Below are 22,799 nucleotides of genomic sequence, written 5' to 3'. Positions count from 1 at the left end.
ATCCTGCCGGGCGGTGGTGGCACACACCTTTAATCCCAGCACTCGGGAGGCAGAGGCTGGCGAATCTCTGTGAGCTCGAGGCCAGCCTGGGCTACAGAGTGAGCTCCAAAGCTACACAGAGAAATCCTGTCTCTAAAAACCAAAAAAAAAAAAAAAAAAAAAAAAAAAAAGAAGAAGAAAAATCCCACAGCCATCAGGTGTTCCTGTTTCTAAAGATAGGAGCTGGAGAGACTGCTTAGTGTTAAGAGCACTTTTTACTCTTGTAGAGGATCTGGTTTCCATTCCCAGCATCCACCCATGACTCCAGTTCCAAGGGATCTCATGGCCTCTTCTGACCTCTGTAGGCATCAGGCACACATGTGACACAATAGATATATGCAGGCAAAACACTCATACACAGAAAATAAAATTGAAAAGATCTTAAAAAAATCATAAAACTAAAACCCACTAAGTATGTAATCCCAACACTCAGGAGGTAGAGACAAAAGAAGGATCTGGAATTCAAGGTCAGCCTTGGGTACATAGAGAACTTGATGTCAGCTTGGGTTATATGAGGTCCTGTTTCAAAAATCTAAAACTAAAAATAAGAGCTAGCTGCTACATGAGACCCCTATCTCAAAACAAAAAATATGGTTAAGAAAACAAACTGTTTTAAAACTGTATTAAAGGCAGTATGTTCAACATCATCTATCACTAGGAAAATTAAATGAAAATCAGTAGATACCCCTGAGAAACACACAAATCGGAGGAGACTGAGGACATTTGGTCCATGGCAATATGAATCTTTTTTTTTTAAGATTTGTTTATTTATTATGTATACAGTATTCTGCCTGCATGTGTCCCTGCAGGCCAGAAGAGGGCACCGGATCCCTTTACAAATGGTTGTGAGCCACCATGTGGTTGCTGGGTCCTCTGGAAGAGCAGTCAGTGCTCTTAACCACTGAGCCATCTCTCTAGCCCCGGCAATATGAATCTTAAGATGATCAAAGCAAGCTAGTTTAGTTTATTCTATTCTATTATTTATGTTATTTTATTTTATACTTTATTTTCTGAGAGAGTCTTACTTGCTATGGTGCCCAGATTGGTCTTGAACTCCTGAACAAAAGTGATCCTAAGTGTTAGAACTATACACAAATGCCAGCACCCCCAACGAGACAGGTTAGTCTTTAAAATAGGTTTCCAATTTCTCTTAAATGACAAGTTACACTTACAAATGTCACCAACTATTAGAGTGAGAACATTTCACAACATTTTCATATTTTAGCCACAGTTGATCATTTGCAAAAAGAAGAGAGTATGACTACAAATTTTCAATATGGCTCTTTTTATTAAAACACTGTTGCTATAAAAACACTAGAAACTAATAAGAGAAAGTACGTCATATTGTTTTAATAATTTTCAATAAAAAGAATAAAATATAATGAAAGGTACAAGCTCACTTGATACTAATGACATATTGCAAAGCATACATCTTCCTCTATAAGAAAGCAAAATGTGTAATTTGAGCCAGATGTTGAAATGCTTGGGATTTATCTAAGAGCAAATATTTCAGAAAATATGTAGAAGTATAACCACAGAATTGCTTTAGGGGGTTCTCTAGCTGAATATTTTTACATTGCACTTCACTTGGTTTTGCAAAATGAATTATGTTCTGATCTAACTATACATATACATATAAATAGGGATTCCACAGAAGCAGTTCAGCATAGTAAAGAGTTTGAGTTTGAAAGTCAGATTTTTGGCTCTACCAATTACTGGCTGGTGGCTCTTGGGGAACTTGAAGTCTGAGCTTCAGGAGCTCATTTGAAAAACATGATGACAAGAGTTAAGTTATCTCATAGGAGGTATTGTTAGAAAGAGCTAATACCTCTAAAGTGCTTTCCACAGCATCTGACACACACCAAGTACTCAGTGGAGAGTACGGAGTATTAATGTTGCTATTACTACTATTATGTTGCATTACTAACAAAATAACCACCCCTCAAATCCATACACACACCTCAAAAGGTCTACAAGGAAGGAAGTACAGGAGACTAACAATAATCAGAGGCTGTGGCCTGAGACCAGAAGCCTGAATTTCTGAGGTGGTGTAGGTATATCCAAGCTTTGCATATAGGAATTTGGGGATAAAGTGGAGTAAAGGTAGAGGCCACTGGCTGGTGGACACAGTTGGTCATTCATACAATAGTAATTCTGTCTCCCAACTAGGACAGGAACTGAGGTGAAGAGAATTAGTCACAAAGGACCCTCCTCACTGGCTGCGGAGTAACTGGGAAGACAGTAACATGGTACCACTCTGCGCACCGCCGCGATCCCCAATCCTCTAGCCGAGCTTTGGCGAGCTCAACTGTACCTCTACGCTCACCTACTTTTCCCTGCAAGTAATGAAATCAGAAAAAAGGCAAAGAAAATTCCTTCCCGGCAGCACCTCACACACAAGCCCTGGGTGCTTAAAAAGTGCAATTGGTCAGGGATAACGGGAGGAGGGCACCACACTCCATGTTTGCTCACACCTCGTATCCCAGGCAAACAGATAAGACTATGGGAAGAACCACGTGGATAGTGACCTCACTGAAGCAGTGACACACTTCAAACAGTCCTCTGCAAACAGCAAATGTACAACAAGACACCCAATAGATAAGCTACTCTCGCGATGCCCCCTCCTGTGTTCTCACACAGTAATTCTCCCAGATGACTGACTAGCTCCTTTGGGTTACTTAGCAAGGCCATATTTCAATTCAGACCTGAGCTATCCTACCCCTGCATCTGCAATCTGGCTCTCCTTTTTTTTTTTTTTTTTCCGGTGCTGGGGATGACCTCACACATGCCTAGCATGCACTCCATTACTGAGCTACACCCCCAGCCACATGGCTTTTCCTTTTTAATTCTGAAGTTTGATATGGCATGGCTCACCTATAACGCTAATATTTTAAGTACAGAAATATTTCTGCAGATTCAGGTTTCTAACTGATTTCTACTGACAGGAGAAAGATTCAAAGCATAGTCAATTCTAAGAACAGTTCGAAGATCAGAGACAGAGTCTCTTAAAGGATCCACCTTTTAAAAATGAAAAGGAATTAATTTTAAATTTAATTCCTGCAACTTTCCTCCTATACCATACTTTTTCAAAAGTCTTTAGACATTGTATTAGCTTTGAAGAAGAAATAAAAAACACCTACCTTAGAAACTAGAGACTTTGCTAGCCCTAAATATATCACAGAAGAGAAGGGTACTTCAAATGAAGAGGACTGGTACAGAAGCCAGGCACGATGGTGCGTTCCTGTAATTACAGCACTGGAGAGGCTAAGACAGGAGGATCACAAGTTCAAGACCATCCTCCAGTATGTAACAAGGAAGACAGAAAACTTATTTATACAAAGTTTTTTTTTTTTTTTTTTTTTTTTTTTTTGGTTTTTCGAGACAGGGCTTCTCTGTGTAGCTTTGCGCCTTTCCTGGAACTCACTCTGTAGACCAGGCTGGCCTCAAAAACTCACAGAGATCTGCCTCACTCTGCCTCCCGAGTGCTGGGATTAAAGGTGTATGCCACCATCGCCCGGCCTATACAAAGATTTTGAAAACAATCTGCCACCCAGAAAGCAAGTGAAATGGAGTCAAGGACTTCAATGAAAGAAAAGAAGAACAATGTAGGAAAAATCAATGGGATGGTCAGACAATCTTTTCCTGGGACATAGAAACTAGACCATGAAATCAAGAAGCTATTTCATCTTGATCTAAGTGCTAGCCTCCAGTCTGAACACAAAAAGATCCAGATTATTTGAACTGGTTGTCGATCAGGGTCCCCTTCATTTTTGCTTTCTTGGCTTCCAATTCAGCCTAGGAAGAAAAAAAAAAAGTATGCCCTGATACATCACAATCACATGAAATACTCAACATTTCTTCTTTATTCTAACTGTCCCACTCGCCCTTAACTGCTCAGTGTACAAGCCAACAGTGGTTTTAGAATCCTTATCCATCAACTTCAAACTCTGGCTCATGAAAGCTACATAAAAAAAGTGTATGTGTGTGTGGGTTACGAATCTAGAAAGAGGCTCACAAAAGGGAAGGAGGGATAATGTGCTAAGAAAGCAGAAGAGAAAGCACAGTGTAGATCTGTAATCCAAGAACTAGGGAGCAGCCGGGCGGTGGTGGCACACGCCTTTAATCCCAGCACTTGGGAGGCAGAGCCAGGCGGATCTCTGTGAGTTCGAGGCCAGCCTGGGCTACCAAGTGAGTTTCAGGAAAGGCGCAAAGCTACACAGAGAAACCCTGTCTCCAAAAACCAAAAAAAAAAAAAAAAAAAAGAACTAGGGAGCTAGAAGAAAGAGGATCAGGAGTTCAAAGCCAGCTCTGAACACATAGCAAGTTTGAGGCCAGCCTGGACTAATCCTTTCTTTAAAAAAAAATAGAGAGAGAAAGAAGAAAATAAAAAGCAGAGGAGGAGAGACTATGTGGAAGAAGTAAGGAGAACAACCAGAGGGGGTAGGGAGGATGGGAAGGCTGTGAGGTAGGAAGGCGGTAGGGTAGGGAGCATGGGAAGGCTGTGAGGTGGGGAGCATGGGAAGGCTGTGAGGTGGGGAGGATGGGAAGGCTGTGAGGTGGGGAGCATGGGAAGGCTGTGAGGTGGGGAGGATGGGAAGGCTGTGAGGTGGGGAGCATGGGAAGGCTGTTGGGTAGGGAAAGAATGAAAACAAAGATAATGAGACATATTTATGAAATGCCATAAAGAAACTTACTACTTTGTATGCAAACCTAAAAAATGTTATAGACGTTTTGATGAAGCATCAATGCAGTAATGTCTGAGAGTAATGAAATAAGCCAATACTGTTATCTTAATAACACAAATTAAGAAAGTAGTAGTGAACAAGAGTTGGGGGGAGATAAAAAAGTGGGGTAAGAACAATCAGAATGAATAAGATACATAACACAATATTCATGAAATTATCAAACCACAGCTCCAATTCGGGTATACTGAGGTAGCACAACTGTATGCCATTCCACCCTGGAGAGCACTCGAAAACCCGGCCCTTAACCCGACCACAGAGTACAAGCAGCAGATTCAAACATCACCCCAGTCAGGCCTGTCAAATAAGAGTTCGAATTTAGCAGTCAGAAGCCAGTCAGTATTGCAGAGTTGGGCTTACCAACACAGTCAGAGCCTGGGTGAGAAAGCTGGCAGCCAACTATACTAGTAACTCCAAGAGCTTCTTAAAAGCTCCCCTGCCTCTGCAAATCTTATTCAAAGCAAGACATTCAAGCCAGGGGGCTGCACCCTTCCTCTCCAGGCCACTCACCAGCTCTTGCAGTCGCCTCTTGCTCATGCCTTTGCGCTCCAGCTGTTTTTCAATCACTTTGGCATTCTGTGCATAGGAGTCAGCAACTTCCCGCTACAGGAAAAATGAAGGACCTTTACATCAACACACTTAACAGGAACTACAACCGAGACAGCAGTAGTCACACTGCTCAAGTCCAGAAACTGGACCTCACACAGCGGGCCTCCCTACACTTTCAACTCTTTATCTGCTCAATAACCCAGGAGAGTTCAGGTTTCCATGGTGATCATGTGAGAACACCCCTCCGCAAAAACCACTTGGCTTGAAATACCAGAAAAGTAACTGCTGTTACTGCTGAGGACAGACTGAAAGCATCAGAGCCAGACTGGAAGGGACTGAAAACCATTCAGTCGAGTATCTTATTTAGTATTTGTTTGTTGTGATGAGAGGATCCAAATTCCTTGTTCTCCTTTGCTAGATGTCCCTCCCACTCATGGAAACAGGTACTCCAATAGCAGAGTTTCTTACTAGCAGAGCAGGCTGTGAAAGCAGGCTTGCCAACTGTTCTGCTCTACACAGGCTCTGGCCTGCAGCCCCTTACTACCCCCCCATCCTAATTCCCTGAAAGCAGAAGCACTTACAGCCTCTATCTCTTCTTCTTCTTCATCAATGGTAGACACAGTAACAGAGCTGAACTTGCCCATGTCTTTAGTCCGTTTGGTCATCATAACCTAGAATAGAGGAAGAAGCATCAAGCTAAGTTCACCCCACAAGGATCCATGAGCTATGTATGCAAGCACATGTGTGTGCATCTCAGTGTTTTCAAGCATTTGCTATTGAGCTTTTGGGTTGTCTGTTTCTGGTTTTTTTCGGGACAGTTTCTCTGTGTAGCCCTGGCTGTCCTGGAACTCACTTTATAGACCAGGCTAGCCATGAACTAACTCAGAGATTCACCTGCCTCTGCCTTCCTCCCAAGTGCTGGGATTAAAGGTGTGTGCCACCATCACCTGCCAAAAGATGGCTGGAGAGACAGCTGTGGGTGCTGGGAACCGAACTCATATTTTTGCTTGTGAGCCTAGCCTTTAATGGCTGAGCCATCTCTCCAGCCCACTCTTGAGGGTTTTTTTTTTAAGTATGTTTAAAAATCAATTTAATTTATTGAGGATTTAATTGTTCCCACTTAATTGTTTCTAAAAAGAAAAAACTGAATAAAAGGAAAATAGAAATTATACAATTTCTAACCTTACAAGACTACTGTATATAAAGAATAAAGAATAAATAATAATAATAAATGTCACAGTTCTATAATACCTGCATGTACACAACAATGCCATTTTTTTTTTTTTTGTTTTTCGAGACAGGGTTTCTTTGTGTAGCTTTGCACTTTTCCTGGATCTTGCTCTATAGACCAGGCTGGCCTCGAACTCACTAAGATCCACCTGCCTCTGCCTCCCAAGTGCTGAGATTAAAGGCATGTGCCACCACCGCCCGGCTGGCATTTTCTTAATAAATATTTCATCTATAAGGAAAGTCTCTCAGGTATTATACCTTTATTTTAAAAATTAGGAGGTAGTGGTATAGTTAAGTAGTACTTGCCTAACTAACATGTACAAGTCCTGGGTTTGATCCCCAGCACTAATCAAATTTGGGACTAAATGTGTAGCTATAGTTAGTAGTCTGTGCCCTTTGATGATAATTACCTTCTTAGGAGGCTCCTGCTTCTGGGTATATATATTGGTTTTCCCAAAGCCTTGGCCAAATTTCACTACGGCTCCATCCACGATGAAGGTCACAGGAGCATTCTTTGGCTGGGACTGGTAGAAGAGCGGCAGTCCACACCTGCAAATGGCAGAGTGAATCTCTGGAAGGCCTCCAACTCTACACCCCCAAAGCATGGCTTGCAAAGTAGAGTTGGTTTCTGGGAACAGTCTTGTTTGGGGCAGGAAATGTTTACCTTTTCCCTAACAAACTTGATAAGAATCAATTAGGGTGCATGTTGAAATTTCTGATCAGGTTCCTAGGCCTCTTCCAGAAGATCCTTGTTTGGCAACTGTAGGGGTAAGTGAGGCCTGAGATTCTGCTATTTTAATTGGCATATCACATGATTACTGACATTAGACAAAATTTGGGAAATGCTAGCCAACACTACTATTGGCTTTGTAGTCAAAAACTGCTACCATTATTCCCAGGTGCCTGAACACTGGTTTGGGCATTCTGTCCACTTTGCTGCTTCATTTTACAGCATCAGAGAAAGTGGACAGGAGGCACTACAATGTTTGGCAAAATAAATCCTGTACAACTGCCACTTTCTCTGGCTGACCTACAAGAAGAAGACCTACAAGATATGATTTAAAAAAAAAAAAAAAAAAAAACAGCTTCATGAATCCAGTATGGCTAGGAACTCCAATGTCTTCCTGTCTTCTACTTACTTTCCTCTGCTTCAATGCTCCTACTCTGAGTCATTTGAGAGCCAAGACACAAGTGTCCTCACATAAAGATTGAACTGAACTGCCAATATAGTGGCTGGCCTTTCATCCCAGCACTCTGGAGGCAGAGGCAGGTGGATCTCCGTGAGTTCCAGGCCAGCTTGGTCTACATACTAAGTTCTAGGATAGCCATGGCTACATAGACAGACCCTGTCTCAAAACAACAATAACAAAAATTGAACTCATTAATATTCTTACTATTAATAGTCTAAAGCTGGAAGTTTTGCTTTAAACAATATCCTTTAAGATTCCTAGCTTTGTAGTCTACATAATACATTTCATACATAAGCCTGGAACTAAATTATATTGTGTCACATTTTCCATTATGACTCAGCCAATTCTACTCCAAAAGAAAATATATGTTCACAATAAACTGTATCTAGAATACTCACAGCAACATTCCTGGTAATAGCCTACACTGGAAGCAACTGAAATTCATTGTGAATGGGTGTGCAAACTGATACGATGGGATGTTCAAAACTAAAGAGTACTGTGAATGAGGAAATGAACTAACAGGATGGGATACTCAACAAAAAAGAGAAACAAATGATTGATACACATAACAACTTGAATGAATCCCTAAAACATCAAACTGAGAAAAACTAGGGATGGGGGCAGTGAGATGGCTGAGTGGGTAAAGGAGCCTGTTGCCAAGGCTAAAAACCTGAGTTTGATCCCCCCAAGACCCACATGGAAGGTGAGAATCTTCTCCAAGTTGTCCTTTGATTCCTATATGTATGCCATGTACATATGCAGGAGAGAGGGAGAGAGAGACAGACGGAGAGAGAGACAGAGAGAGACACAGAAAGAGACAGAGAGAGACAGAGAAAGAGACAGACAGAGAGAGAGAAGAGAGGGAAAGAGTGAAGGAGGGAGGGAGAGAGGGAGGGCAGGAGGGTGGGTGGGCAGAGAAGGGGAGAGGGAAGCGGGGAAGAGAGAGAAAGCTAAACCAGCTATAAAAGACATGTACTTGTATGTGGTAGAAAACACTATAGAATTTCCACAAACTGTTAGGAAAGGTGAAAGCACAGTGACAAGGAGTAGCGACTACCAGGGAGGAGGATGGAGAAAGGAGACTGGCTGCAAAGGACATGGGACTGCTGCAAATGCTTTCTATCTTTCTTTCTTTTTTTTTTTTTTTGGTTTTTCGAGACAGGTTTCTCTGCGTAGCTTTGCGCCTTTCCTGGAGCTCACTTGGTAGCCCAGGCTGGCCTCGAACTCACAGAGATCCGCCTGGCTCTGCCTCCCGAGTGCTGGGATTAAAGGCGTGCGACACCACCGCCCAGCTTGCAAATGCTTTCTATCTTGATACTGGTGGCATTACTTTACTGTATTTTTCTCTCAAAATTCATTGACTTGAATATTTAAATGGTAAATTTTATTGCAGACATATTACATCTCGATCTTTCAAATTATATTATGTTAAAAACTCATGTTTTTTGCTTGGTGCATGGTGCATGCCTATAATCCCGGGACTTGGGAGGCTAGGGCAAAGGATCAAAAGCTCAAGGCTGGCCTGAACCTCACATCAAGACCCTGCCTCAAAAGAAAAAAAGGGCCCCATGTTCCTTACTTTTGTAATCAGCTGGTCACAGATGGACTTTAACTAGAGTCTTTGCAAAGCATATTAGCATTTGGTTTGAAGGCCTTTGAGATTACCGAGTCCAAAGAGAGACTATTTTCCTGAGACATTATGCTTTTACTTACCTATGCTCAGAAAAACCCATACTGTTGGTACTTACTTTGCACACTTCTTTCTGTACTGACGTTCAATGCCCTCAGGCCTTCACAGAAAATGGAAGTAAAAATTGAAAAGTTAAGAGCAAATCTCATAACCGATTAACCTCCTAGCTCATTTTTCCCATCGTTCATCACTTATCATAATTCATGCTAAAAGTTCAGAAGTTCTTCATTTCATAGATCTACTGGCTAGTTAAGCATATATTAAATTTATAACTCCAGCATGCATTCCTTCTTTCACAAGCATGTACTGAGCAACTAACAGGGTTGTGAGCAATTAATAATGCTAGCTATGCAGAGAAAAGGGCAGTAATATTAATAGTCAAAACAGTGATTGGACTTGTAGTATCAACAATAATAACCACAATAATATAGCAGCAGCTAATTATATAGTCAGCCCTTTGTATCCATGCTTTCTGAATCTGTGGAGTCCCCCAACCATGGATAGAACATGTTAGACAAAATTTGTGTCAGGGGCTGGGGAGCTAACTCAATGAGGAAGAGTGCTTGATCTGCCAGAACAAGGACTCAAGTTAGAATCCCCAGCAGCCACATAAAAAGCCAGCCATGGCTATGTATGCCTGTAACTTCAGGATTAGGAAGTCAGGACATGTAAATCCTGAGAGCTCACTGGCCAGCCAGCCTAGCTGAATGGCAAAGCTCTGGTTCAGTGAGAGACCCTGTCTCAAGGGATAAAATGGAGAGTGCCAGAGGAAGACACCCTAGCATGCAGCTGTAGACTCTGCATGTACACCCATGCACCCATGTGCATGCGAAACACACACACACACACCACAAAGTTGTATTAATACTGAAAATGCACATATTTTCTTGTCATTATCCCCTAAGCAATGCACTATTAATTATCTCATAGTGTTTCATTGGCTTGGGTATTATAAGTAATCTGGGCCTGCTGTTAGTCAAAACCCACTCCCAGTGACACACCTCCTCCAACCTCCTAATCCTTCCCAACAGTCCACCAACTGGGAACCAATCATTCAAATCTATAAGCCTATGGGAGGCGATTCTCATTCAAACCACCACACTGCCAAATTCTTCTCTGTAGAACTTGCACCAGTTTATACTAGCAGCGATGTATTGAGAGTTCTGTTTCTCTACCGCTTCACTTTTAGTGTATGCTAGTTAACTGCATCCCAGCCAGTTTCACATGTGAAAAATTAGATCTTCAAGGGTGCCATAGCATGTACCTATAATCATGGCTACTCAGGAGGCTGGGAAAGGAGGAACACAGTTTGAGAACCAACTGGGTAACATAGCAAGACTCAACTCCAAAACAAAGGGAAAAGAAAATGAGATCTGCCAATTTGTATTTCCTTTTTTAAAATGGGAGCTATACATCTTAGCACCAATATGACAGCCATTTGTGTCACAAATTTCTTTTTTTTCTGCCTTCTGAACTGTTAGCTCCTATCTTTCGAGTCACCATCTTCTTTTACATTAAGGAGACTTGCACTATTAATGGGCCTTGCAACTGTTTCTTTCTCAGTTCGTCATTTGTCTTTGATATTCTTTTGTTTTACAACGTGAAATTTTAGACTCTTCAGTAGTCACTACATTTCTATAGTCATAACTTCTTTCTCTCTTGCTCTCTGCCCATGTATGTTATAACATAGACAGGACTTCCTCAACATGAATTCCTATCTGAAATAAAAAATTCCAACCACTTATTCTAGAATCTGCTCCCACTAGTTTCTTCCTCCAAGTCACTCTCTGAACAGAGGCAGAAGTGGCTTCCCTGGTACCACCTAAGAACATAACTACTGGTTTCTGCAGCATCTTATATAGTCTCCCTCTTCCATATACACATTCCACTTCCATGGCCAAATCAGTCCTCCTTCTGTTTCAGCTCTTTAAAGAGAACATGTGCTTTCCAACAGCTGACTGTTTACACACACACGCTTCTCCCTCTACAAACCACGCTCTGCCCATCACATTGCTAAGGCGGTCTTTTGTCTACGCTGATGCCACTTCCTAAGGAACCTAGTCAGAGGCTATTCCCTGAACACATTCACTAAGAAGTTCTCGTGTGATTTTCTCTACCAACCCTTTGTTTCGTTCACATGGCTTTTAATAATTATAATTACCTGATTTTTCTACTTATTAATTTTCCATGATTTCCATCATCCATTCCCTGAGATCAGGCAGACTCTGAGCAAAATAAAAGAGATATCTTGGGGGGCTGGAGAGAGGGCTCAGCAGTTAAGAGCACTGGCTGCTCTTCCAAAGGACCTCTGTTTAATTCCCAGCACCCATATGGTGGTCCACAACTGTCTGTAACTCCAGCTTCAGGGATCCAATGCCTTCTTCTAGCCTCTGCAGGCTCCATGTACACATGTGGTAAACAAACATACATTCAAGCAAAATACTATACACATAAAATTAAAAGGACTGGACACTGAGAAGATGTACAATAAACAGTGAATAAATTCATCTTAGTAACGAAACTAAACTGATAATCAAGGAAACTTTTTCTGAGATAAGATCTTACTGAAGACCCCCAGGATGATCTAGAATTTACCTATGTAGCCCAGGCTGGCCTTAAACTCAAAGCAACCTTCCTGCCTCAGACTCCCACATGCTAGGATAACAGTTGTAAGCCACCACATCTGGCTAACGAAGTTTTTTGGGTGTTTTTTTTTTTTTTGAGACAGGGTCTCTCTGTCCTGGAACTCCCTCCGTAGACCAGGCTGGCCTTGAACTCGAGATCCACCTGCCTCTGCCTCCCGAGTGCTGGGATTAAAGGTGTATGCCACCACTGCCTGGCTGAAGTTAAGTTCTTTTTTTTATTTTCTAAAGAATATTTTTTAAACTTTATTTTATGTGCATTGGTGTGAAGGTGTCAGATCCCCTGGAACTGGAATTACAGACAGTTGTAAGCTGCCATGTGGGTTCTGAGAATTAAACTCAGGTCCTCTGGAAGAGCAGCCAGCGCTCTTAACCACTGGGCCATCTCTCCAGCTTCTGAAGTTAAGTTCCTAAGTGGAGGAAGTTGTAATGGTAAGGTAGCACCGCACTCTGTCTAGAGAGAGTCACAGAAGCTTCATGAAGAGGTGACAGAAAATAGGATTTCATGTAAATGAAATACTCCATGTATACATAGTAAATTCATGAAATTGCTATATAGAAAGAATTATTGCCTAATACCATTAGGACTTAAAACTCAAGGATTCCCTACCAATATCATACACACAAAAACACTGCCAGAGCGGGGGTGGTGGTGGTGGTGCACACCTTTAATCCCAGCACTCGGGAGGCAGAGGCAGGTGAATCTCTGTGAGTTCAAAGTTAGCCTGGTCTACAAAGCGAGTTCCAAGACAGCCAGGACTGTTACACAGAGAAACCCCATCTCAATCAATCAATCAATCAATCAATCAATCAATCAATCACTGTCAGGCTATTCTGTGAACAATTGTATACCAGTAAGTCAGATAACCCAGAAGTCCTAGAATGAAAAAGGATGACATGGATGGGTGTGGCGGTGTGACGGTACTTGCCTGGAAACCCAGCACAGGGGAGGCTGAAGCAGGAGGATTGAGTTGAAGGCCGGCCTAGGCTGCATAGTGAGAATCTGTGTCAGAAAACAAAAGAGAAAAAAATACCACAAATTGCCCAAACTCACTCAAGAAGTAGATGGGAAAGATGGGCCATGGGCTGTGTGCTCAGCAGTAACTGGTGAAAAAGAGGAACACTAAGAAAAGACCAGAATTCCGCCTTGGCCAGCAGAAAAGCACAGAGTAAGCCCTTGGAAAAAGCTGCACATGACTAGAACATGAACCATGTCCAAGAGGAGTGGACTTGCTTGTTGGTAAGCTCTAGGAATTCTGAACCCTAACAATGATGTGGCTACAAGTCCCTGGCCTAGGCCCTGCCATTAAATAAGGCACTATTTGCCACTAAATAAGGCTAGTCCTAAGGCTGACTCATCCTAAAGGTAAGCCTGATTGGATTTCAGGGTTTCTACTTCAGTATAGGGTCACCCAGTAATTTTCTTGACTAGCTTTATGATGTCATAGGTGACTGCAGCCTAGTATTAATTGCTGTGGTGGTTTGAAAGAAAATGGCCCCTATAGGGAATAGGACTATTAGGAGGTGTGGCCTTGTTGGAGGAAGTGTGTCACTGTGGGTGTGGGCTTTGAGGTCTCCTATGCTCAAGCTACTCCCAGTGAGACAGTCTACTTCCTATTGCCTGCATATCAGCATGTAACAGCTCCTCTCCAGCACCATGTCTGCCTGTGTGCCGCCATGCTCCTCACCATGATGACAATGGACTGAACCTCTGAAACTGTAAGCTGCCACCTCAATGAAATGTTTTCCTTTATAAGAGTTGCCGTGGTCACGGTGTCTCTTCACAGTAAGAGAAACCCTAACTAAGGCAACTGTTTTCTGTACTAACTGAATAATACATATTGATATATAATACTATTATATACATAACTCTCTACAAATATTATATGTAATTATTACAGTGATCCTAAAGATAGTCAATAATTTTCAAAACCAGTAATCTAAATAATGGGGGAAGATATAACGAAGGACAAAGTGACCCATGTAATCTGAGCACTTTGGAGGTACAAGCAGGAGGATCAGGAATGAAGATCATTTTCCACTAAGTACCCCATTCAAAGCCTGTGCTACAAGAGAGACCGTCAAAACAAACAAAAATAAACAAAGAGTTAAAATAAGAGAAGAGAGGTTAGAGAGACAGCTAAGAGCACTGGTTGCTCCTCCAGAGGCTAGGGTTCTATTCCCAGCACCCACATGGTAGCTCACAACCACCTGTAACTCCAGTTCCAAGTGATTCCTGTTCTGGCCTCTATATACACCAGGCACACAAATGATACACAAACAGGCAAAACACTCACATACAGAAAATAAAACTTATAAAAATGAGAAGACACAGAAAAACCCACATGATACAGGAGTATCATACATGGAGTGATGCATTGATATGCCAAGGAACACTAAGGATTGTTGGGGGGAAAATCCAAAAGAGAGTGAGAGATGGCTCAGAGAGTAAGGCATCTGCCACCAAACTTGATGACCCAAGTTCTATCCCTGGGACCCATGTGGTAGAAGAAGAAAACTATCCAAAGCTGTCCTCGAACCTCCACAGGCAGGCCATGGCAGCTCCACCCATGCCCCACCCTCTACCCCACAAAAATAATGGAAAATATAAAAATTAAAAGAAACAAACAAAAAATGCCAGGCCTGGTAGCACATAGTTTTAATCCCAGAACTTGGGAACCAAGAGCAGACAGATCTCTATGAGTTCCAGGCCAGCCTGTTTTACATAGTGAGCTCCAGGCCAGCCTAGTCTACAGAGTAAGACCCCCATCTCTCTCTCTGTTACTTACACATACACACACACACACACACACACACACACACACACACACACACACACACACACGATGATAGGTGGGAAGGGATAAGTCAGGAAGAGCATAGCTCTGCTGACAACTTTCAAACATTAGCCTCCAAATCTGAACCTTGCTGTTGTTTGTTTTTACTCTTTGGGCTCTTTTGTGGCCCGCCACCCAGCTCCCAAATAAACACACACACAGAGAGAGAGACTTATTACTTATAAATGCCCGGCCTTAGCTTGGGTTGTTTCTAACCAGCTTTTCTTAAATTGTTCCATCTACCTTTTGCCTCTGGGCTTTTTCCTTTCTCTATTTCTGTATATCTTCCTTTCAATCTTACTCCATGGCTGGCTGGGTGGCTGGGTGGCTGGCTCCTGATGTCCTCCTCCTCCTTGATCCCTCTTGCTCTTCTTTCTTTCTCGTCCCAGATTTCTCCTCCTATTTATTCTCTGCCCGCCAGCCCTGCCAATCCTTTCTCCTGCCTCACTATTGGCTGTTCACCTCTTTATTAGACCATCAGATGTTTTAGACAGGCACAGTAACACAGCTTCACAGTTAAACAAATGCAATAAAAGAATGCAATACATCACACCTGTGCATCATTAAACAAATGTTCACAGCACAAACAAATGTAACACATCTTAAAATAATATTGTACAACGTTACCTATTAATTTTGGTTGCTTAAAGCTACCCAGGTTGTGGTATATTTCTATAGCAGCTTTAGCATGCTAGTATACCAGTGGATTCCAAGTGTCAAGTGCCCAGCATACAACAGGAGCTCAGGAAATGAAATATTTGCTGAATAAATGAGTGGACTTTATAATAAATGAGTGGATTTCCTGTGGTATTGGGTGCCTGGAGGTGACCACTCTTACCTTTTATACACACCTTGGAATTCTTTCCTTTTTAAAAATGTGTATGCATATTAGTGCTTTACCTGCATGCATGTCTGAAGAAGAGGGCATCAGATCCTCTGGAATTGGAGTTACAGATGGTTGTGGAAATTGAATCTGGGCTCTCTGGAAGAGTAGCCAGTACTCTTACTGCAGAAACATCACTCCAGCCCCTCTTTCCTTTCTTAAAACTCTGCATTATTAGGTTCTCCTGGTTCTGTCCAATTCTTTGTAAATCTCAGTCTTCTTTCTTTCTCTCCCATCTGCTTTCTCTTGTATGTATGTATGTATGTATGTATGTATGTATGTATGTAAAGGGTCTCATGTAAGCCTAGGCTATACATAGCTGAGGATGACCTTGAACTTCTAATCCTCCTGCCCCTACCTCCTAGAGCTGAGATTACAAGTGTGCACTACTATCCCTGTTATGTGCAGTACCAAGAACTGCAAGTACTCTACCAACTGAGTTATCAGCCTTATGCCTTGCTCCACACATTCAATGTAACTTTATCCTCCCCCATTTTTATTTATTTATTTGTTTGTTTGAGACAGGGTTTCTCTGTGTAGCTTTGCACCTTTCCTGGAACTCACTGGCCTCGAACTCAGAGAGATCCGCCTGCCTCTGCCTCCCGAGTGCTGGGATTAAAGGCGTGAGCCACTACCACCTGGCTGTGACCTCCCCCATTTTTAACTACCCATATACACCAAGGATTCCTCAATTTAAAAACACACATATGTAACTCCCTCCTTATAAAATGGAACTAAGAAGCCGGGCGGTGGTGGCGCACGCCTTTAATCCCAGCACTCCGGAGGCAGAGCCAGGTAGATCTCTGTGAGTTCGAGGCCAGCCTGGGCTACAAAGTGAGTCCCAGGAAAGGCGCAAAGCTACACAGAGAAACCCTGTCTCGAAAAACAAAAACAAACAAATAAAAAAAAAAAAACAAAATGGAACTAAGGAGGCTAGAGAGATAGCTCAGTGATTAAGAGTATGATGCTCTTGCAGAAGACTCAAGTTTGGTTCCCAAGGCCAACATTAGGTGGCTGACAACCACCTGCAACTCCAGCTCCAGGAGATCAAACATCTTCTCCCCACCTCTACCGGCACCTGCACTCACATGCACATACCAACTCTCTCTCTCTCTCTCTTTCTCTCTCTCTCTCTCAAAAATAAAAATAAATCTTTAAAAATGGAAATAAGGCTGAGGAGACAGATCACAGTCTGTAAAGCACCTGCCTTGCAAGCAAGCAGGAGGATCTGAGTTTGATTCCCTGGAACCTAACTACATGCTAGGTATGGTGGTGCCCTTGTAATGCCAGCACTGGAGAAGTAAGAGTCAGGCAGTTCTATCGGGCTCACTGGAGAGCCAACCTAGACTACTTAGCAAGTTCTAGGCCGGTAAGAGAGACACTTTCTTTAAAAAAAAAAAAAGTGGAAGGCACTCAAGGTTATCCTCTGTCCTCCACATGCACACACACACACACACACACACACACACACACACACACACACACGAAACATCCAACACATACACAAACACAAATACAAAGAAATAGCTTTTTACTTCCTTCAAATAAAGCATTTCACTGTCCTCACCACAGTATGCACGGAGCTTTTTCTGCAAAACAGTAACCCATGCTCTGGCCACAAAAGGCTATTGCAATTTCCCAAGCACATCATGTTTGATGCTCTTAATGCTCCCAGGTTCATTCTACCTGGACTGTTCCTCATCGTCCTCCAAAAACTGGCAAAGTCCTAGTTCAAGCCAAGCAAAAATTCCACTTCTTTCAGAGCCTTTCCTGACCACAACACAGGCACCTTTGTTCACAGCACCAGCATTTCTTTCTATCACAAGTCAGTTTCCTCACTGACTTCTTTAATAACAACTGTGCCTTATTCATTCACAGATTTGGTACCTAGCTCAGTACCTGGCACATGGCATGCATAAGATTATAGACAGGGGATGTAACTCCAGGAGAGTGCTCACCCAGCAAGACCAAGGCCCTTGGTTCTTTCCCCAGCCCTGCAAATAATACCAATAACAACATCAAAAGTTGCAGGTTGTGCGAACTCATTCAAACCTGTAACTGAACCATCACAGCTATCAAATGCCAAGAGAAACTATTTCTCAAAGTACATTTATCAAAGTACCATTTCAACAAAGTACAATAAAGAATTTGCTGCATTAACGTAAGTTAGAATACTAGCAAAGTATCAGGCCTAACTATGTGAGCTGCTCAACCACTACACAGACTAATTTACATTCTTCAGAAACAGACCTCAACACAGCAGCGAACTAAACAGAGCATCAAGCCCTTACCTCCGAAGATAGGTAGTCTCCTCATCTTCTGTGTTACAAAACTTATGAGCATGTTTGGCAGCATCAATCACGCGAGACCGGTCCCGGGGTCTCATGGGCAATTTCTCTAACTGACAATCTAAAGGAATGAAGAAAGATTTCGTCGCTTAGAATCACTGAAAAATATCCTGAGCCTAGAGTGGTGGTGCACGCCTGTAATGCAGGAGGATCACCGGCAAGTTCAAGGCTAGTCTAAGCTACATCATGAATTCAAGTTCAGCCTGAGCAACTTAATGAGATCTTGTCTTTAAAAAAAAAAAAAAAAAAAAAAAGCCGGGCATCTGGCTGCAGCCGCCGTTTTCGGCCACTCACCCAGCACCAGGACCATCTGGCCGCACAAACAGTAGTAAACATGGAGGGGCTTCTCGCCGTCATCATATTCCTCGCGGTCCCGGGTGTCGGAGCAAACCACCGACCGGGACACGACTTTCGGCATAGCTAAGGCAGAGCAGTCAGAAAAGTCCAAGGAAATGAAGAGTCGCGCCGAGATGGCGTCATAGACGCACGTGCAGGACCGGCTCTCCACCCTAGTCACGTGTTGGTACCGGCCTGATTAACTTCCGGAACGTCCCATCTCGCTACGATGTGGGGGGAGGTGGGGGTAGAGTGCTTTTTATTTATTAGTGCGCTTGTGTGTGTGTGTGTGTGTGTGTGTGTGTGTGTGTGTGTGTGTGTGTGTGTGTGTGTGTGTGTGTGTGTGTGTAGTGCGCTTGTGTGTGTGTGTGTGTGTGTGTGTGTGTGTGTGTGTGTGTGTGTGTGTTGAAGTCAGAGGACAACTTTTGGATTCTATTATTTCTCTCCACTTTGTGGATCTCAAAAGATGCAACTCAGGTCCTCAGGTTTAGCGGCAAACACTTTTAACTACTGAGCCATCTCTCTGGTTCATAAATATTCATGAATTTATGTAAAATCCAACACAATAAAGGACTATACATTATACACACACATATACATATATATATATATCACCTAGATTTTCGATGTACCTGTAAATATTTTGATTTTTATTGGCAGTATTCAGTACCTAATAAATGAGTAATAATAAAGTAGAAACTTGGGGCTGGAGAGATGGCTCAGAGGTTAAGAGCACTGGCTGCTCTTCCAAAAGCCCTGAGTTTAATTCTCAGTACCCACATGGGGGCTCAAAACCATCTATAATGAGATCTGGTCCCCTCTTCTGGCATTCAGTCAAACATGCAGGCAGAACACTGTATACATAAATAAATAAGTAAATAAATAAATAAATCTTTAAAAAAATAAAGTAGAAACTTTTTGTTTTTTCCGTAGTGGGGATTAAATATAGGATGTCACACATACTACACAAGCATTCTATCACTGAGCTATCCTTCAGCCCTATTTCTTCAATTTACTTTTTTAAATTTATATATTTTTATTTTATGTGTACCAGTGTTTTGCCTGCATATATGTCTATGCCCCCTGTTCGTGCCTGGTATCCACAGAGGCCAGAAGGCGGCTTTGATCTTCTGGAACTGGCATTACAGAAGGTTGTGAGTTGCCATGTGGGTCCAATAGAACCAGACTCCTCTGGAAGAGTAGCTAGCACTCTTAAACTGTTCAGCTATCTCTCCACCTCTTCCTTCCTTCCTTCCTTCCTTCCTTCCTTCCTTCCTTCCTTCCTTCCTTCCTTCCTTCCTTCCTTTCTTCTTCCCTCCCTCCTTCCCTCCCTCCCTCCCTCTCTTTCTCTCTCCCTCCCTCCATCCTTCCCTCCCTCCCTTTCTTTCTTTTTCCTTCCTTCCTTCCCTCTCTTCTTCCTTCCTTTCTTTTTCTTTCTAATGCAGGGTTTCATTATCTAGTACAGGGTGACCTGGAATTTATAATCCCCTTCTCTCTGTCTTCTGTGTACTGAGACTGCAAGCCTGTATCACTGTGACCAGATGAAACTTCTTTATTAAAAAGATGCAACTTAAATTCATTTTTAATAAAGATACAATTCAACTTGGGCACTGAGGAAGCCCAGTGGATACAAGTGCTTGCCACCAAGCCTGGTGGCCTAAATTTCACCTCCAACACCCACATGATGGAAGGCAAGAACAATCTCTCTCAAGTTGTCATTTGACTTGTGGTGTGTGCACATGTGCACACACACACAGAAAGAGAGAGAAAATAAATAAATAGTTTAAAAGACTAAATTCAAATAATATATAATTCATTTTTTGAAAGTGTATTAATAGGCAGGCATGGTTGCAGGTCTTCAACCCCAATACTCAAAAGGCAAAGGCAGGTGGACCTTGCCGAGTTTCAGGCCAACCAAGTCTACACAGTGAAACCCTGTCTCAGAAAAAAAAAATCAATTTGGTAAGTTTAGTCAAAGTTGTGGAACCTATACCATTGTCTAATTCCAGAACATATTTATCATTTCAAAAGGAAATCTCATACCTATTATTAGTCATTGCCTGCCTCCTTTCCATATTATAGAAGGTGATTCCTTTTCATGGTTGAATAGTATTTTATTGGTTGTTTATCTGAGCATTACTGGTTGTCATTTGCCTTGTCTCCACTTTTGGGCTATTATAGATAATGCTGCAGTAGACATTTACATACAAGTTACAATGGTCATGTGTGTACAGGTCATAATCAGGATGGCCATTTTCAATTCTTTTGGTTATATACCTAGTAGCAAAATGGCTAGATCAGGTGCAAGTCTGTATTTAATCTTTTGAGAACATAGCAGAGTTTTTCAAGGCAGCATACAATTTTACATTCCTATCAGTAGTGTTCAAGGATTCTTATTTCTCTCCAACCTTGCCAATAATTATTTTCTGTCATTTAGTTTGATTATTTATGTATGTGTATGTGTGTATGTGCACACGTGTATGGATGCCTGTGGAAGCCAGAAGGGTGCCTCAGATGCCCTGCTCTGCAGCTGGAGTTACCAGCAGTTGCGAACTGCCTGATACGGATGTTGGGGATCAAACTGGGGCCCTTGGCAAGAGCAATAAGTGCTCTTAACAGCTTAGCTGTCTGTCTAGCCCCTATTGTCGGACTTTTATATTATAGCCATCCTGGTGGGTATGAAATGGTGTTTCATTGTGGTATTGATTTGTATTTTCCTGATAACTAATGATGTTGAGCATTTTTTCATATGCCTATTGGTCACTTATATATCTTCTTTGGATGAATGTCAGCTCACATACTTTGCCCACTTTTAATTAGTCAATTTATTATTGACTTGTAAGAGTTCTGGCAGTGCTGGACATCGAACCCAGGTCCTCATGAATTTGGTGCAAGGATTCTATCATTGAGCCCAGAGTTCTTAATATGTTTTGGATACTAAGCCTTAATCAGGTAAATGATTTGTGATTAGAGGAATCTTGCTGGTCTTGTTTGTCCTATGTGTGAGGGGCCATCTTTCATCCTCCCTTCTCCAACCCAGAAAGTCTCCCAACATTCTCTTTCTGGAGGATAGATGCCTGGGGAAACTCAGAATAAACACATCAACTCAATTCACATTGAGTAACTTCAATAATCCAAGTATCAGCACTGAAATGTTTTGTCTTAAGGAGAGACTTCACTGAAGAGTGCAGGAGTTTGTGACTAGAGGTACACAAGATATATACCAACTGGAATTTTAAAAGCAGTTTACCAGCCCTTCAGTGAAGATGTATTATAAAATATAAGACTCTTCTTTTTACAAGCTTATTGATGTGTGTGTGTGTGTGTGTGTGTGTGTGTGTGTGTGTGTGTGTGTGTGTAAAGAGATGGGTAAGTGGTTAAGAGCACTGGCTGCTCTTCCAGATGACCTGGGTTTGATTCCTAGAACCCACATGGTAGCTCATGACTATCAGTAACTCCAGTCCTGGGAGATTGAAAACCCTCTCTGGCTTCCAAGGGCACTAGGCACACTCATGGGGCACAGGTATAAATGCAGGCAAAACACCAATGCACATTGTCCGCTCCCTCTTCCCAGAGTTACTTACAGGAGTGTACATGAGAGGTTATTTATAAGAGTATGAGCAACTCACCAGTGGCTACACCACTGGAAAAAAGGTCTCTCTTTCAGCAACCATGAACTGCTGACGTCTCCTCAAGAAAGGGTGAGGTCTCATGAGTCCCTTCTCCCTCCAGGACAGGATGGTGAGGGGTCCAATCTTGTGCAAGTAATCACAGCTGCCAGGAGTTCAAAAGAATGCTAAATCATGCCCAGAAAAAGCATGCCAATCACCCCCAACCCTTCCTTCAACTCTTATATTCTTACCCTCTCTTTTGGGATGTTTGGTTCTGAAGTGGGTGTTTTAGATGTTCCATTTAGGACTGAGCCGCCAACATTAAGACTCTTACCTTCAGCATTTTGATCATGTATGAGTCTCTGCAGTAATCACTTCCCACTGCAAAAAGAAGCTTCACCGAACAAAGTTGACAGAAGCTTTACTCTATGGGCAGAAACATAAATATACAGAATGCAATTAGACAGGAGCCTTGGATCTATGACCGGACTTTCCAATTTTAAAAAACGTTAACAAAATATTTATTTATTTTAGTGTATGGTATGTATGGTGTGTGTGTGTGTGTGTGTGTGTGTGTGTGTGTGTGTGTGTGTGTGTGTCGCGCGCACGCACGCATGCGTTTTTCCAGGTAGGTCCCACGACTATAACTCAGATTGTCAGCCTTGGCTGCAGGCTCCCCGTCTAGCTCATGCTAGCTTTGCA

At 42.3% G+C, this 22,799-nt stretch overlaps 1 protein-coding gene across 4 annotated transcripts; it reads right to left on the bottom strand.

The window, feature by feature from the left end:
* Positions 1-1,690: 1,690 nt before the first annotated feature.
* Positions 1,691-22,524, bottom strand: Steep1 (STING1 ER exit protein 1). Of its 4 annotated transcripts, none has more exons than XM_076562976.1 (8): positions 22,432-22,524; positions 18,094-18,211; positions 17,761-17,796; positions 9,499-9,540; positions 6,971-7,109; positions 5,912-6,001; positions 5,292-5,384; positions 1,691-3,834 (listed from the first exon to the last, which is right to left on the bottom strand). In XM_076562976.1, exons 2-8 carry the CDS (start codon positions 18,186-18,188, stop codon positions 3,772-3,774), a joined length of 558 nt encoding a protein of 185 aa, XP_076419091.1. In that variant the 5' UTR covers positions 18,189-18,211; positions 22,432-22,524; the 3' UTR covers positions 1,691-3,771. The 4 variants fall into 4 exon arrangements, with proteins under 4 accessions (XP_076419091.1, XP_076419089.1, XP_042125535.1 ...); XM_076562974.1 differs by lacking the exon at positions 22,432-22,524 and adding an exon at positions 18,445-18,657; XM_042269601.2 differs by lacking the exons at positions 17,761-17,796; positions 22,432-22,524 and adding an exon at positions 18,445-18,656.
* Between the last annotated feature and the right edge of the window lie 275 nt (positions 22,525-22,799).

This window comes from Peromyscus maniculatus, chromosome X (genome assembly GCF_049852395.1).
Source record: "Peromyscus maniculatus bairdii isolate BWxNUB_F1_BW_parent chromosome X, HU_Pman_BW_mat_3.1, whole genome shotgun sequence".
In the NCBI taxonomy this organism is placed as follows: Eukaryota; Metazoa; Chordata; class Mammalia; order Rodentia; family Cricetidae; genus Peromyscus; species Peromyscus maniculatus.
This window is presented reverse-complemented; position numbering and strand designations above follow the sequence as displayed.

What these genes read in the sequence shown, in the direction of transcription:
- Steep1 (XM_076562974.1), bottom strand. Translation starts at nt 18,568, where the DNA reads ATGCCGAAAGTCGTGTCCCGGTCGGTGGTTTGCTCCGACACCCGGGAC. An exon ending in TACAGAAAGAAGTGTGCAAA is followed by an intron (nt 7,110 to 9,498) that starts GTAAGTACCAAC and finishes TGCCATTTGCAG; the next exon opens with GTGTGGACTGCCGCTCTTCT. An exon ending in AGAGGCGACTGCAAGAGCTG is followed by an intron (nt 3,835 to 5,291) that starts GTGAGTGGCCTG and finishes TTTTCTTCCTAG; the next exon opens with GCTGAATTGGAAGCCAAGAA.